At 42.4% G+C, this 14,616-nt stretch overlaps 1 protein-coding gene across 1 annotated transcript in view; it reads right to left on the bottom strand.

Moving 5' to 3' along the window:
* Positions 1–3,808: 3,808 nt before the first annotated feature.
* The window catches only part of LOC117465160 (serine protease HTRA1B-like), a 64,427-nt gene continuing 53,619 nt past the window's right edge, over positions 3,809–14,616 (bottom strand). Inside the window, exon 16 of the mRNA XM_034108077.2 lies at positions 3,809–4,437. Within this exon, the coding sequence (XP_033963968.1) occupies positions 4,269–4,437 (169 nt within the window). The 3' untranslated portion in view covers positions 3,809–4,268. The remainder of the gene's footprint in view (positions 4,438–14,616) is intronic.

Below are 14,616 nucleotides of genomic sequence, written 5' to 3'. Positions count from 1 at the left end.
CACAACAACATAGGAAATAACAACAATAAACACGATTTAAACAGACACAAACATAAACCATTTAACTACGTAGCCTACTACATGTAGAAGTACAAATGTCCAGGAAATATTCCAAAATCAACAACAACTGCGAGGCTGCACACACGACGCTCTGCTTCCGCAAAGTTTTGAACGTGCCTGGTGGGTTATGACGCAGGAGGAGGTCGCAGCCGCAGCGCAGCGCAGCCGCAGCGCAGCCGCAGCCGCAGCGCAGCCGCAGCGCAGCCGCAGCGCAGCCGCAGCGCAGCCGCAGCGCAGACGCTTCTGGTGGGATCAGGGGGTTAGGCTGACCACAATAAAAGGCCACTCTAAAATGTTCAGTTTTATCACACAGCACAATGCCACAGATGTCGCAAGTTTTGAGGGAGCGTGCAATTGGCATGCTGACAGCAGGAATGTCCACCAGAGCTGTTGCCCGTGAATTGTATGTTCATTTCTCTACCATAAGCCATCTCCAAAGGCGTTTCAGAGAATTTGGCAATACATCCAACCGGCCTCACAACCGCAGACCACGTGTAACCACACCAGCCCAGGACCTCCACATCCAGCATGTTCACCTCCAAGATCGTCTGAGACCAGCCACTCGGACAGCTGCTGCAACAATCGGTTTGCATAACCAAAGAATTTCTGCACAAACTGTCAGAAACCGTCTCAGGGAAGCTCATCTGCATGCTCGTCGTCCTCATCGGGGTCTCGACCTGACTCCGGTTCATCGTCGTAACCGACTTGAGTGGGCAAATGCTCACATTCGATGGCGTCTGGCACGTTGGAGAGGTGTTCTCTTCACGGATGAATCCCGGTTTTCACTGTTCAGGGCAGATGGCAGACAGTGTGTGTGTCGTCGTGTGGGTGAGCGGTTTTCTGATGTCAATGTTGTGAGTGGCCCATGGTGGTGGGGGGGTTATGGTATGGGCAGGCATATGTTATGGACGATGAACACAGGTGCATTTTATTGATGGCATTGTGAATGCACAGAGATACCGTGACGAGATCCTGAGGCCCATTGTTGTGCCATTCATCCACGACCATCACCTCATGTTGCAGCATGATAATGCACGGCCCCATGTTGCAAGGATCTGTACACAATTCCTGGAGGCTGAAAACATCCCAGTTCTTGCATGGCCAGCATACTCACCGGACATGTCACCCATTGAGCATGTTTGGGATGCTCTGGATCGGCGTATACGATAGCGTGTTCCAGTTCCTGCCAATATCCAGCAACTTCGCAGCCATTGAAGAGGAGTGGACCAACATTCCACAGGCCACAATCACCAACCCGATCAACTCTATGCGAAGGAGATGTGTTGCACTGCGTGAGGCAAATGGTGGTCACACCAGATACTGCCTGGTTTTCGGACCCCCCCAGACCCCCCCAATAAAGCAAAACTGCACGTTTCAGAGTGGCCTTTTATTGTGGCCAGCCTAAGGCACACCTGTGCAATAATCATGCTGTCTAATCAGCATCTTGATATGCCACACCTGTGAGGTGGGATGGATTATCTCGGCAAAGGAGAAGTGCTCACTATCATAGATTATTTCAGATTTGTGAACAATATTTGAGAGAAATGGTTATTTTGTGTATATAGAAAATGTTTTAGATCTTTGAGTTCATCTCATGAAAAATGGGAGCAAAAACAAAAGTGTTGCATTTATATTTTTGTTCAGTGTACAATTAAGTAAGATCATTTTTTGGAAGATGTCAATTAGAAAGCAGGTGATAAGATCAGTAAGAAGATCAGGAACTGAATGAATGCCGAAAAGATGCTACAAAAGAAAAACACAAAAAACGGAAATCTAGGGCACACAAAAGCAGAACATTTTAGCATACAGTTTGGTTTCCTTATGCCCAAACATATGACTCAAAAAGTACCTTTTTTTGCCAACACAAGAGTTGACAATGCTAAAAAATAATTTTTGTGTTGACAGTGGTAATAAGAGGGAAATGTAGCTCAACAGTTTCCAGAAGGTTAAAGCCAATGTTTCCCGACAGGCCTTCCAGTAACGCTGACTCATATATTGGTCCGAATTGAACCATAAAGGTCAATGGAAGTCTTCTTTTGTGGTAAATTGCAAAAATTACTTTCATCCAGAACACATCTGAAGCTTGTTCTGAAATCTAAAAAGAAACTTAGTCGACAGAAAGGAAAAGGGTTGGAGGACATTAAATGATAAACGGATGTTTTGTCTGACATGTGGAGGACAGACACTGAGTCAGCAGAGTTGAGCTCTGGGAGAAAGTCTGCTCGGTCCATCAGCATGACACATCTCAACTAGGCTGTATTTCATTTTGACAACTGGGTCAAAATGAAAGAAAAACTCCCCAATCATCGTCTCCTTCTGCTGGATATCATTTATCTGCAATACAGGAGGGATTCAGTGATGAAAGAGGTCACTGATATTTATGGTCACACACTTTCAACCCACCTCAGTAAGTCTTTCTAATACATTCCAATAAAAGAAAGGTAATAGTTAAACAAACTTTATACTTCACTTGTTGAACAATTGTAATTCATCATGAGTCAAAAGAGTCATGTTTAAATTACATATCGTATTATAGCTAATAAGATTTTTTGTTATCATTTGTGCACATATTCTCTGAATTATATTCTATATTATTATGTCAATGATTACCAAATGATTTGTAAAACAACTTTTACAACTATAACAAAGTGTTGAAAACAGGCGCTTCATCTATCTAATGTTTCAAATGTAATGGTCCGGAGTGTGGTCCAGGTAGGTGAAGTAGGTGTGCAGAAATCAGAGGGGGACAGAGATGGAAGAAGAACAAGAAGGCCTGACAATTTAGCTTATAAACTCTGCTAGAAAACCTAAGGCATTAGCTGACTGCCATGATCGTGCACAGAGAACATGTTACTGACCTCACCATAACACCCTCGCTCCACTGGGCCTACATACACACACTGGGGCCAACCTTGTGTCATTATGCTTTGTTGAACTCAGTATTTCAGTGTGTATCAAGGCGTACAGGGAGGAGATGTTTGACAGATGATGCAGTTCTTTCCCAACTTGTTTTCTCTGCCTCCTTGTGAACAGAGCTGGGGTCGTGTCAGAGTTCATTAATGCTTTACTCCTTTCAGTGGCGGACAGTAACGAGGTATTAACTCAAGTTCTCTACTTATTGTTATGTACATGTTTACAAAAAGCTCTTTATTGTTCTCATACTGCCTGTGCTGCAGCACCTCTTTTCACCCTCTGTCTGAAACCAGAGCCCAGTCTGCTCTGGTTGGTTAGCTGGCCAGCACAGTGATTTGTGATTGGTCAACCGCTTAGAGATGTCCAGCCCCTTAGCCTATCACGTACAATGTGTTGGAGAACTAGCTAATAGAGGCCTGGATGATACAGGGATGTCACTATGTTATGGAAGAACAAAGGAGACCAATGTAGGCGTTTCAGGCGTGTTTCAGGGTGTGGGAGAGAAACTCCCTCTGGAGGGAACACAGGGATTTTAGCCTCTGCAGACCATTTACATGCACTAAAAGCTATTTATCACACTACAGGTGAAGGAAAACCCCAAATGCATAATAGGGCTATTTAAACATGTATTCATGTCATGTTTCGGGCCACTTGATGAATTTAAGATGCATATTCTCTCTCCTTTTGCTTTTAACAAAATCTGAGTAAAAATATCAGTTTTACAAAATTCGACACTATAGGTTCCAATGGTTGCTAACTTTACAATTTATCAAGTTTTCGTGGACATCGTTAATTCCATAAAGAACCTTTTCGAGATGAAGTCGACTGACAACACTTTTAAAACTAACATTTATTTCGTTTTTTTTTAAATTGTCATCAAACACAAACAGACAACAAATATTATTAAAAAAATATTCCATCAAGGACATACACAACGGATCAGAACTACGGTAACCTGCAGTATCCCTTTTGCAGCTATGTGGGTTAGTTGGACATACAAGGTCTGTGAAAGTAAATGGGGATAAACTAATATAAGAAGTATTTCGTAAGGGTCGAAGCATCAGTTCCCAGGGTCATAAAGTCGGAACTTGGAAGGTATGTGCGAGTTTAACAGAAGAAGAAGAGTAGCAATTGGGCTAATAATAAAACGTTTTTAAATGCAGTAGGTGTGGCCCCAGATGCACACTCCTATTGGTTGCTTGGTTTTCCAAAGTGTTCATGATTGGTTGAAAAACACGAAGCCAGCTGGGGATTGGTTGACTGGTTGGGTTAATTGCACTCATACAGCTGAGGGATCAGGGCTCGATATCCTCGGGGACAATGCTGAGGATCACGTCCTCGTTGCCTCGCCTCACCACCATTTTCAGCGTTTCGTCCCGCTTTATGACAGCGCTGACATCACTGGCCGAGGCGATTGGCTCGCCGTTGATGCTGATGATGACGTCTTTCTCCTGCAGGCCAGCACTGTCACAAAGAAGGAGAGCAAAGGTTAAATAATGTCAAAAACACATACATATTAGGCATTTGTAGTGTGTAGTTGATTTCCACAGCATTGCATTAAGCCTAGTGCATCATGAGGGACATATACATTCTTCATTTTTTATCATTTTGGTTAATAGATGAGTTTTTGTTTTAGTTCAACCTCAACTTCTTTAAAAAGAAAAAAACACATTATATACCTTGGTCATAACAACATTAAAGCATGCATTGTATTATATCAGGGTTGCAATCTAAAGCAACCAATAAATAAATACATGTTTTTTTCACAAAATAACACCCAAAACTATTAATTAAATAATTTATGTTGTTGTTCATAATTGACATAAATGAAGAGGAAAACACAACAATATGGCATTTAGTGTACAGAAAAGTAATTACGTATTGTGATCTTTCATACAATTTAACATTAACACATTATATTAATTACATAGTAGTAGGGATTTTTTCTAAAATGTTTACTTAATATTAATATATGTACATTTTCTCCGTGTTTTTTTAATGCAGCTATTTTTGTCCTCTACTGTCTGTAGGCTACATCAAAGCGACTTTTTTTAAATGGGTAAAGGGCCAATAAATGTAATAGTGACCACAACATATCTGCATTAGGACTTGATATGGTTATTGATTAGTCAGAATCAAAATAATTTCTTCCTTCGATTAACCTGAACAGATGTTGCATTTTGGTTTGGCCATTTTTGCAATCGTCTTATGAACTATTTCCAATGCTTAAATGAATCAAACTTGCCACGTGTGGACCACCACTGAGGATCAAGGGACACATGTGGTTTTGTGTGTATCTTTTCCAGACACAGATGAATCATTTCCTTTCATTAATAAAAGTACCAGATTTAGAGTATAGTGCAGCCATGGCAGAGGCATTTGCTCTCTGAGTGATTCATATTTCTAACAAACTCAAAGAGTATCTTTAGTCAGGAACAATAGCTTTACATGTATTCACTCCTCAGCTGCATCTAATCAGCTGATTACAGATATACATCTGTTTCGTTCTTTCTGTCCTCATGTGAAGGATAAAGCCCCGGCCACACTAGGACGATAACGGTCGTATCTGCTACAGTTCACTATCAGATAGACGGTTCGGCCACACGAAGCCGACATGTAAACGCAGAAAACGATAACGGGTCCCAAGGCGGGTAGATCTGCAAACTAAAAGCTCTGGGGGGGGCAAACGGCTCTGTGTTTACGCCTATATGATCATTTCCTGATAACGTTGAAGCAATAGCCCCGCCTCTCCCCACCCCTCCTGCTCAGAGATCAGCTGCTGGGCTGTCAGAAGAGGGGGAGGAAAAGAGAGGCTCCGTTTTTTATTATTATTATAATATCGTTATTCATTTGTTTTAAAGGTCCCATGTCATGCTTTTCCGGTTATTACCCGTCCCCTTGTATGTTATGAAGGTTTTTATGCATGTAAACGGTCTGCAGAGTCAAAAACCCTCAAAGTACACCCTGTGTGGAATAGGGAGTATAAAAGACCTCCCCAAAACGCATCGTTGGAGATTTCTCCTTTTCCAATGTTTTCTTCCTGGGTATCGTGACGTTGGAATACCCAGTAGCCACGCCCAGAGCTATGGCCGCACCCTCTGCCAGCCGAACATACATACTGTTGGAAGCTCAGGTTCAGTTCAAAACTGTATCCAGTCATGCCAATGAGGGTCTGTTTCCTGTCTTGTGAGGGGAAATCTTCAATGTATGCCTTACTGAGGGCAGAACCACGACGAAGTCAGTGGTTGACATTTCTTGTCAACACCGTTCCTTCAGATGTTAGAGCCGGTATTGTAATGTGTGCGCGGCATTTCACGGACCAAAGCTTCGTAAATATTGCAGCGATTCATGCCGGATATGCACAGAGTAGGACACTGAAGGACGGTGCTGTTCCTACTTTGTTTGGACCAGGCCCGGCTCCAGGATGAAATGACTGAGGGGGCTGTTAAAAAATCCGAGGGGGCGATTTTTTTTCACAACAACGAAAATACTGGCAATGTAATGATTTGACACACCAAGCTTTTTTCCTTCTCACTGCTCTACAATCTCCTTGCTTCTTTATTTTTAATCCGGATTTACCCCTCTCGTTCTGTTGTTTTTCTCTGATCTTTAATAACAGATAGTACATTATCAGATGGCTGCATTTTGGTTAACAGACTAACATTGATTTCCTCAATTTATAAATGGACAGGCTCTGTAATTATACTATAACCTTTTCTCCTCTATCCCTTAACTCGTCTTCCTATACAGATTTACTTACCTCTAGTCAGATTAGGATTAAAGAAACATTAATCTGGTTGATTTTTTATTTTCAGGATTGAATGTTCAAATCAAGGCCTAAAACCTGACATTTCATAAGAAAGTGACTAATATATAATCCGAATGTAATATTGGATCAAATACTACACCAAATGGACCGACACAGATTAAAAATAAAAATAAAGTCCACTGGTTTGTCTCTAGAGTCTAAGTGTGGCGGCTGCATTAAAAAATTTGCCAACAATAAATAGCTTTTTCAAAAAAGCAAAAAGTGACGAAATAGGCGAGCAACAACCACAAGGAACAGTGGCGGCGGTCACGGAGGATGTTGTTGAGCTAGCGAGCAATGTTAGCCTTGAACCTAGCATGCTAACGCAGCAGCGGGTAGAAGAGGAGGAAAAAGATGAAGACGAGCCTGACGAGGACGTCACAGGGTGAAGGTTCGAGTTCATCGGAAGTTCCTTGTGTCTCTCAGGACCCTGCACAATGGGGATTCATTGCTGGAAATGTCCGGGAGGAGACTTTGATGAAAGAGGTTTCATACTTTCATAATCGGGCAACGAAGTATCCAGCATCTCGGAGGGAGACCGATGCTAGCGGCCGGACAAGCTCACTGACCAACGTTATGCTGACCAGACAGCTTCACAATTGAGAAACCATCGTTTAACGCGATTGGATTATTTATTCTCCATCTACCGGAGCAATTTATTGTTTTGCCTGCAAACTTGTATCCACTCTCAGCACAGCCACAGCAATGCATTTGTTCTCGGCTTTAGTGATTGGAAGCATCCCGAGAGGATTGGAAGCATCCCGAATGCATGCTTTCACTTATGCATCGCACTAAACTCATGGGCACTGTGGATGCTTCTCTAGGGATGCAGGTCGACACAGAAAGTCAGTACTGGAAGGATGTATTGAGACATGGGCGCCGGAAGGGGGGTGCTGAGGGCGCTGCAGCACCCCCTAGCGCAGTGACCATCAACTGGCGGCCCGCGGGCCACATCCGGCCCGCCAGACATTCTCATCCGGCCCGCACGACGGTGGTGACTGTGGCGTTAGTGCGTTTGCCCCCCACTCATTTTTTTTTTTTACAACGTCTCGTGAGTAGTGTGCAGTACCGGAGTCCAACAGAGAGGCAGCAGCTGCGGGACAGTAGACTGCGTAGCCTTCCCTGCCCTGAAGAAGAAGTGTTCCTTCGTTGTGAAGAGCCTGCTTTATGCACTCCGCAGCAGTAGCCCCGACAGACAGACAGTCCAACAGAGAGGCAGGAGCTGCGGGACAGTAGCCTAGAAGTGATCCTTCGTTAGCGTGAAGAGTCTGCTAAGCTTTTATGGATTATTAGGTGATAATAATCCATAGATAAATAAATAAATATATATATTAAAAAAAAGATGATGATTGCTTTTATAAAAAAATTATTTATAAAAATATGAGGAGAAGTTTATGTTTAATCCGTTCGTTCTTTGGTTTTTCCGTTTCAAAACCGAATAAGAAAAAATTAAAACTAGTGTTGTTTTATTTTTCTGCTATTTTAAAACCAAAAGGTAAAAACAAAAAAACAACACCGGTTTCTATTTTTTCCCATTCGGTTTTGAAACGGAATTTACCGACCCAGTTCGAACTGCAGGTAAGTGTTATAAATATATCTGTCAGTTTATTATTCGGGAGTAGCCTGGCCAGCCCGATGCATGAGTCTGTGATTGCTTCTCGGGTTGTGCAGTTACCTACAGGTGAAAATACAACCAATCTCGTCTTTGATTAATAGAATGCAGCTTGTTCAAAATCTTTATTCAAGAAAGGGGACTACAAACGTATAGCTGTCATTTTACATTTTGTTTTATTTTATTTGTTCACTTATAAAACAACTAAAACTTCTCCGTAAAAAAGAAGGTAATTGTTTACATTGCCAACACAGTAACATTACTTGAAAATAAATAAACACAGGCCTATAGCACATTTGCGTGAACACGGCAAATTTAAATGACAGACAGGTCTTAAATATGTTACCAGTCGAACAGAACCTCAAAAATAAAGCGGCAAGTCTCCATTTAACAATGTCTTGGCTACACTAGCCTGAATAAAATAGACATACTATGGCTGAATAACTCACAACTGGTGGTTTAATGCGAGAAGTTACATTTCCCCTCTGATACCAACCTCTTAATGTCGGGCTTGACAGCTGTTAGGCTTATACGCAAGCAGTCCTCCAACGACTGGTGAGACAGTCGGTTCCTTTCATTTGTTTTGATACTGTTCATTTTTGAGAACCCAGATTCACATGTGTATGTTGACCCAAACATGTTGAGCACATACATTGCCAGCGTGTTCAGTGTCCCATAGTCTTGGGGACAAGACACCCAAAAAGTGCTCAAGCTTTCAGCACCCCGGAGAGCAGCTTGCATCTTGCTGGAGGCCTGCATGTCAATGAGTTGAATCTGAATCGCCACTTCATCCAACTGCAGCAGCTTCTTCGCATTAGCGGAGAATTCTCCGACAAGGCTGATCGAGAATGGGTCACGCACAAATTCGAGGACATCTCTGGTTATGGCAAAGTCATTTGGAGAGAAGTTTTCCCTCAGCTGTGTCATGAATTGCTTCATATTACGAGTGATGTTGCTCTCCCCCACTGTCTTCAGTGTGTTGAAGTGCAGCAGTTTCCCTGATATCAAATCTGTGTTGAACAGATCCAGTTTCCTCCGAAAGGCATCAAGTTTTTCCACCTAATTCACCACGGATTTTTCTTTGCCTTGTAGTTGCAGATTGAGTGCATTCAAATGTGAAAATATGTCTGCTAAAAATGCGACGTTGCTCATGTATGTTTTGTCTTGCATGATGCACAGGTAGTCAGCTGCTCCTTTGGATTTACTTTGTTTAACAAACTCCACAACTTGATCCCTGAGTTCAATGAAACGCTCCAAGGCTTTACCTTTGCTCAGCCAGCGCACGTCATTGTGGAGTAAGAGGTAATCGTGGGTAGCATCCGATTCCAGCACGAATTTGCGGAAGAGGCGATGTTGGGTACTTGAATTCCCTCTTATGAAGTTAATTATTTTCATTGTTTTGTCCATGACATCTTTCAAGTTTCAGGCTCTGCACTTTCCCTCCTCACCTCATACCTCAAAGACCGCACCTACAGGGTTACTTGGAGAGGGTCCGAGTCCGACCCTTGTCAATTAACTACAGGGGTCCCTCAGGGCTCTGTTCTTGGTCCCCTCCTCTTCTCCTTGTACACAAACTCGCTCGGATCAGTCATTAGCCCGCATGGTTTTTCATACCACTGCTACGCTGACGACACCCAATTAATTCTGTCCTTTCGCCGCTCAGAGACCCAGGTCGTCGCACGCATCTCTGCTTGTCTAGCTGACATCTCTCAGTGGATGTCTGCTCACCACCTCAAGCTCAACCTTGACAAGACTGAACTGCTTTTCCTTCCGGGAAAAGATTGTCCCACTCTTGACCTGACTATCAACATCGGCACCTCTGTTGTTTCCCCGACTCAGACTGCAAGGAATCTGGGTGTGACCCTAGATAACAACCTGTCCTTCACTGCAAACATCGCTGCTACAACCCGCTGCTGCAGATACACGCTTTACAACATCAGGAGGATGCGTCCCCAGCTGACCCAGAAAGCGACGCAGGTTCTGGTCCAGGCTCTCGTCATCTCACGCCTAGACTACTGCAACTCCCTCCTGGCTGGTCTACCTGCATGTGCCATCCGACCTCTGCAGCTCATCCAGAATGCAGCTGCTCGCCTGGTCTTCAACCTTCCTAAATTCTCCCACACCACGCCGCTCCTCCGCTCCCTTCACTGGCTTCCGATAACTGCTAGAATCCACTTCAAGACACTGGTACTTGCGTACCATGCTGTGAATGGATCTGGCCCTTCCTACATCCAGGACATGGTTAAACCGTACACCCCAGCACGTGCACTCCACTCTGCATCAACCAAACGGCTCGCTGCACCATCGCTGCGAAGGGGACCCAAGTTCCCATCAGCAAAAACACGTGGGTTTGCTATCCTGGCTCCAAGATGGTGGAATGTGCTCCCCATTGACATCAGGACAGCAGATAGCTTACACACCTTCCGGCGCAGACTGAAAACTCATCTCTTTCGACTCCACTTCGAGCGATAGAACTATTAACAAAGCACTTATATACTAATAAAGGGCTGTCTTATCTAAAGCCAGTTGAGTAGCACTTGAAATGTTTTTGCTGTATGAAGCCTGATGTACTTATATGATTCTGTTTTCTTCAAGTTTGTATTTTGTTGGTCGAACGCACTTATTGTAAGTCGCTTTGGATAAAAGCGTCAGCTAAATGCAATGTAATGTAATAATGTAATGTAATTTATTCAAGGAAAGCAATACAATGGGCTCTGTTGTATATTGGACTATGGACTACAATATTTAGGTTGACCGTTTATTGTACACGTTATTCCACACGCTGCCATGACAACAGAATGACAACTAACTGTGTCCGGTTCACACATCCCCAAACTCCCGGTGCCATCTTAAAGGCACAGTTACACCTGATGTGACACATACATAACAGGTTCCATTAAAAAATGTTTTCAAAAATAGCAAAAAGATAATTAGAAAACACATGTGGTTTCGTATGGCTGCAATATTCATTAAAATTATATTTGCCAAAGACTATTCACATTTCTATGACCTTGTGCACATGTCAATAAATGTTTCTTTAAGCTAAATACATTTCTCATGATTGAAATTCAATGAGTTGAACCCAAAGAGGAATCAGAGTTTGCACGACTAAGAACTATAAGGTTGTTTCTCCTCTGTGCCAGAGAGAGTTGGACAGTCTGGGTGGGAGAACTCTTCTTCCACTGCCAGCCTTCATCCCGGCAAAACAGCATTTTTGAAACCAGGAGTGAACTTTCCACATCCTGCAGTCTCGACATGAAGAGAGTTCACATCTAATAAATGCCCTTTCAGTAAGATCGGATTATCCTGACTCCTGTCGGCGTGCCATAACTAACAACACAATAAGAAAACAAACTCCGCCAGCTGCTTTCTCAGGTGGAACTCTGCGGTTTGCTGTCAACAAGCTTTTCATGTGGATACCAAACATCTTTCCAGGAACAAAATACTGTAAATTCAGCAGAAGTGAGCATGCACCCTCCTTTCTATTTGTTACATGTTGCAAGCTTCATAACTGAGAGTGAATCCAAAATGGTGCTTTTACTGGCATAAATTGAACTCACTCCAGATGATGAATGCAGAATTAGATGTCTTCTACTGGATTTTGGAAATACAGTTTGTTGATGTGACATATTTGCAGGGGTGGACAAAGTATTCAGATGCTTTCCTTGAGTAAAAGTACCAATGCATTATTGTCAAAATACTTCATTACAATTAAAAGTCCTGCATTCAAAATCTTACTTAAGTAAAAGTATCGAAGTATTATCAGTACCTAAAGTGTAAAAAGTAAAAACAATCATAGTACAGAAAGATTGCCTTTATGTGTGTATATAATTATAAGAAACACTTTTGCTGCATCAATTAGCATTTTACTGTTGCTGACAAACAGTTCTAGTGGACTTTTTGTAAAATATATAAATAGTTTGATTATTTTGTGACTTAAAGAGTTGGTCCACTAGTTCACTTTTGAAAAATGCATTGTTTCAGAAGCAGACTTTGGGGACTCGAGTGCCAATTTGCAGGACTCGTGACTTGACTCAAATTCGTGCAGTGATCGACTCTGACTCAAAATTGGACACGAAATCGGACTCGAACATTGATGATCGGACTTGGACTCGGACTAGAGCAAGTTCAGTCTCGAGTCCAGATGGACTCTGCCCTGGGCGTGTGTAAGTCGAGTTCCCGTACCGCGCCCAGGCTTTTCTCAGTCTGAAGATGTGCAGAGACACTTGGACTCGGACTTGAGCAGCACAGGTAATGATGACTCGGTTTCGGACTGGACTCTGATTCTTCCTAGGTGACTCGGACTTGGACTCTGCCTCAAGCACAGGCAATGATGACTCAGACTCGGGCTCTAATCGGACTCTTCCTAGGTAACTCAGACTTAGACAATCGAAGAGTGGGGACTCGAGTGACTCTGACTCGAAAATTGACTACAACACTGGTTAGAAGTAGCTAAAACAGTTTAGTAAATGTACTTGAGTAAACTTTACTTTTTTCCCTTTTAAATGTATCAGAATAGAAGTATAAAGAAGCATTAAATGGAAATACGTACCTCAAAATTGTACTTAACCTGTTAAGCCCTGAGCCTGTTTTTCAGGTCTCAGGCTCGAAAATGACATTCCCAGAACAAATTACCATATCTTCCCTTCTAAAAGGGTTAAATTAATAATCTTTTTTCTCAAAGTAATGATAAACATGTGAGTTGGATGTAGAATAGTCAGAATCAATATAGATGTTTTTTTAAAGAAAATTCAGATTGAACATAGTAAAAAACTGTAAATTATAGTGTCCGTCCAAAAATTATGTTTTACTTATAGTGAAAACTACCCTTGGATGATGGTAATGTAGACTAAAAGCTTTAGGAATCCAAAGTACAACATATAATAAGTACCCTGTATCAAGATTGATGCAAAACAAGTGACATTTGACCTTTTTAGAGAGGTTTAGCAAAATAAATTGGGTGGAAATGGGCGTTTTTACCGTTTCTCTGGAACCCATTGGTCGATTTTGGTGATTGACATCTCTTTTTGACCGTTAGAGCCAATAGAATCGAAGGGGAATTTACCCATACACACACATGGTAAAAAAAAGAAGGTGGGGGCTTTGCATCAGAGTGAACCTATCTCTCGCTCTGACATCTGGAAACGGAAAAGCAGGTTTATTGCTTATGGATTATCAGAAATCATCACAGACACATTGGATTAACCTATGGATTAACTTCAGCAGTGTCTTTATCGTTGTAATGCCATTGAAGACCACTTTTGACCAGACAACGACCAAGGTGAGCCATGTTGTCGTTTTTAGCTACCTAGCGCCACATGTTTTGATGTCTGTTCTTGTTAATATCTTCGCCAGTACTTATCATGGAGTGATGATGTATGTACCCATCGATTCTGTGTCATCTCATGATCAGATCGATGGGTTGGACGTGCAGCTACGATAAATAATAAGTGTGTTATGAGCAGTGTTGGGACTAACGCGTTACAAAGTAACGCGTTACTGTAACGCCGTTATTTTTGGCAGTAACTAGTACTCTAACGCATTACTTTCTAAATTTAGTAACTCATATACCGTTACTACATGGTGCGTTACTCCGTTACTGCGTATCTACTGCACAAACCAGTCATTCAAATCTCTTAAAGCATCTGCAGAAACAACATGCTGGGACGAAGCTAGGAGCTAAGACCACAGAGACTCAGCCGACGCCACTCCACCTCCACCTGCACCTCAGCAACAGCGGCTGGATTTTAACCGAGGGACTGCTCGCCAGGGAAAAGTCGATAGAGCCATTGCACGGTATGTTGTAAACACATGCAGGCTATTCGCTACAGTGGAGTCACCGCTTTCAGGGAGCTAGTTAGCATGATAGCATGTCCGGGCGGCACACGGCATATGGGACGGAACACTTGTTCCAACTACCTGGAGAAAGAATATACAAAAATGTAAAGCCAGCTAATATCGATGCTATCCAGATTGCATATAATGCATGTCAAGGTGATCAACAGGTTGTATTATTCTCCAATGCAATAACGGTACTGAAATGAAGGCTATAAGGGCATTAATATAATGGGAGCCCTTTTTTTAAGTAACTAAAACGTTACTTTTCACAGTAACGCATTACTTTTTGGTGTAAGTAACTAGTAAAGTAACTGAGTTACTTTTGAAATGAAGTAACTAGTAATGGTAACTAGTTACTGGTTTTCAGTAACTAGCACAACACTGG

The sequence above is a fragment of the Pseudochaenichthys georgianus genome, chromosome 19 (genome assembly GCF_902827115.2).
Source record: "Pseudochaenichthys georgianus chromosome 19, fPseGeo1.2, whole genome shotgun sequence".
In the NCBI taxonomy this organism is placed as follows: Eukaryota; Metazoa; Chordata; class Actinopteri; order Perciformes; family Channichthyidae; genus Pseudochaenichthys; species Pseudochaenichthys georgianus.
The sequence above is the reverse complement of the archived record's forward strand: the minus strand, read 5'-3'. Positions and strand labels throughout refer to the sequence as shown.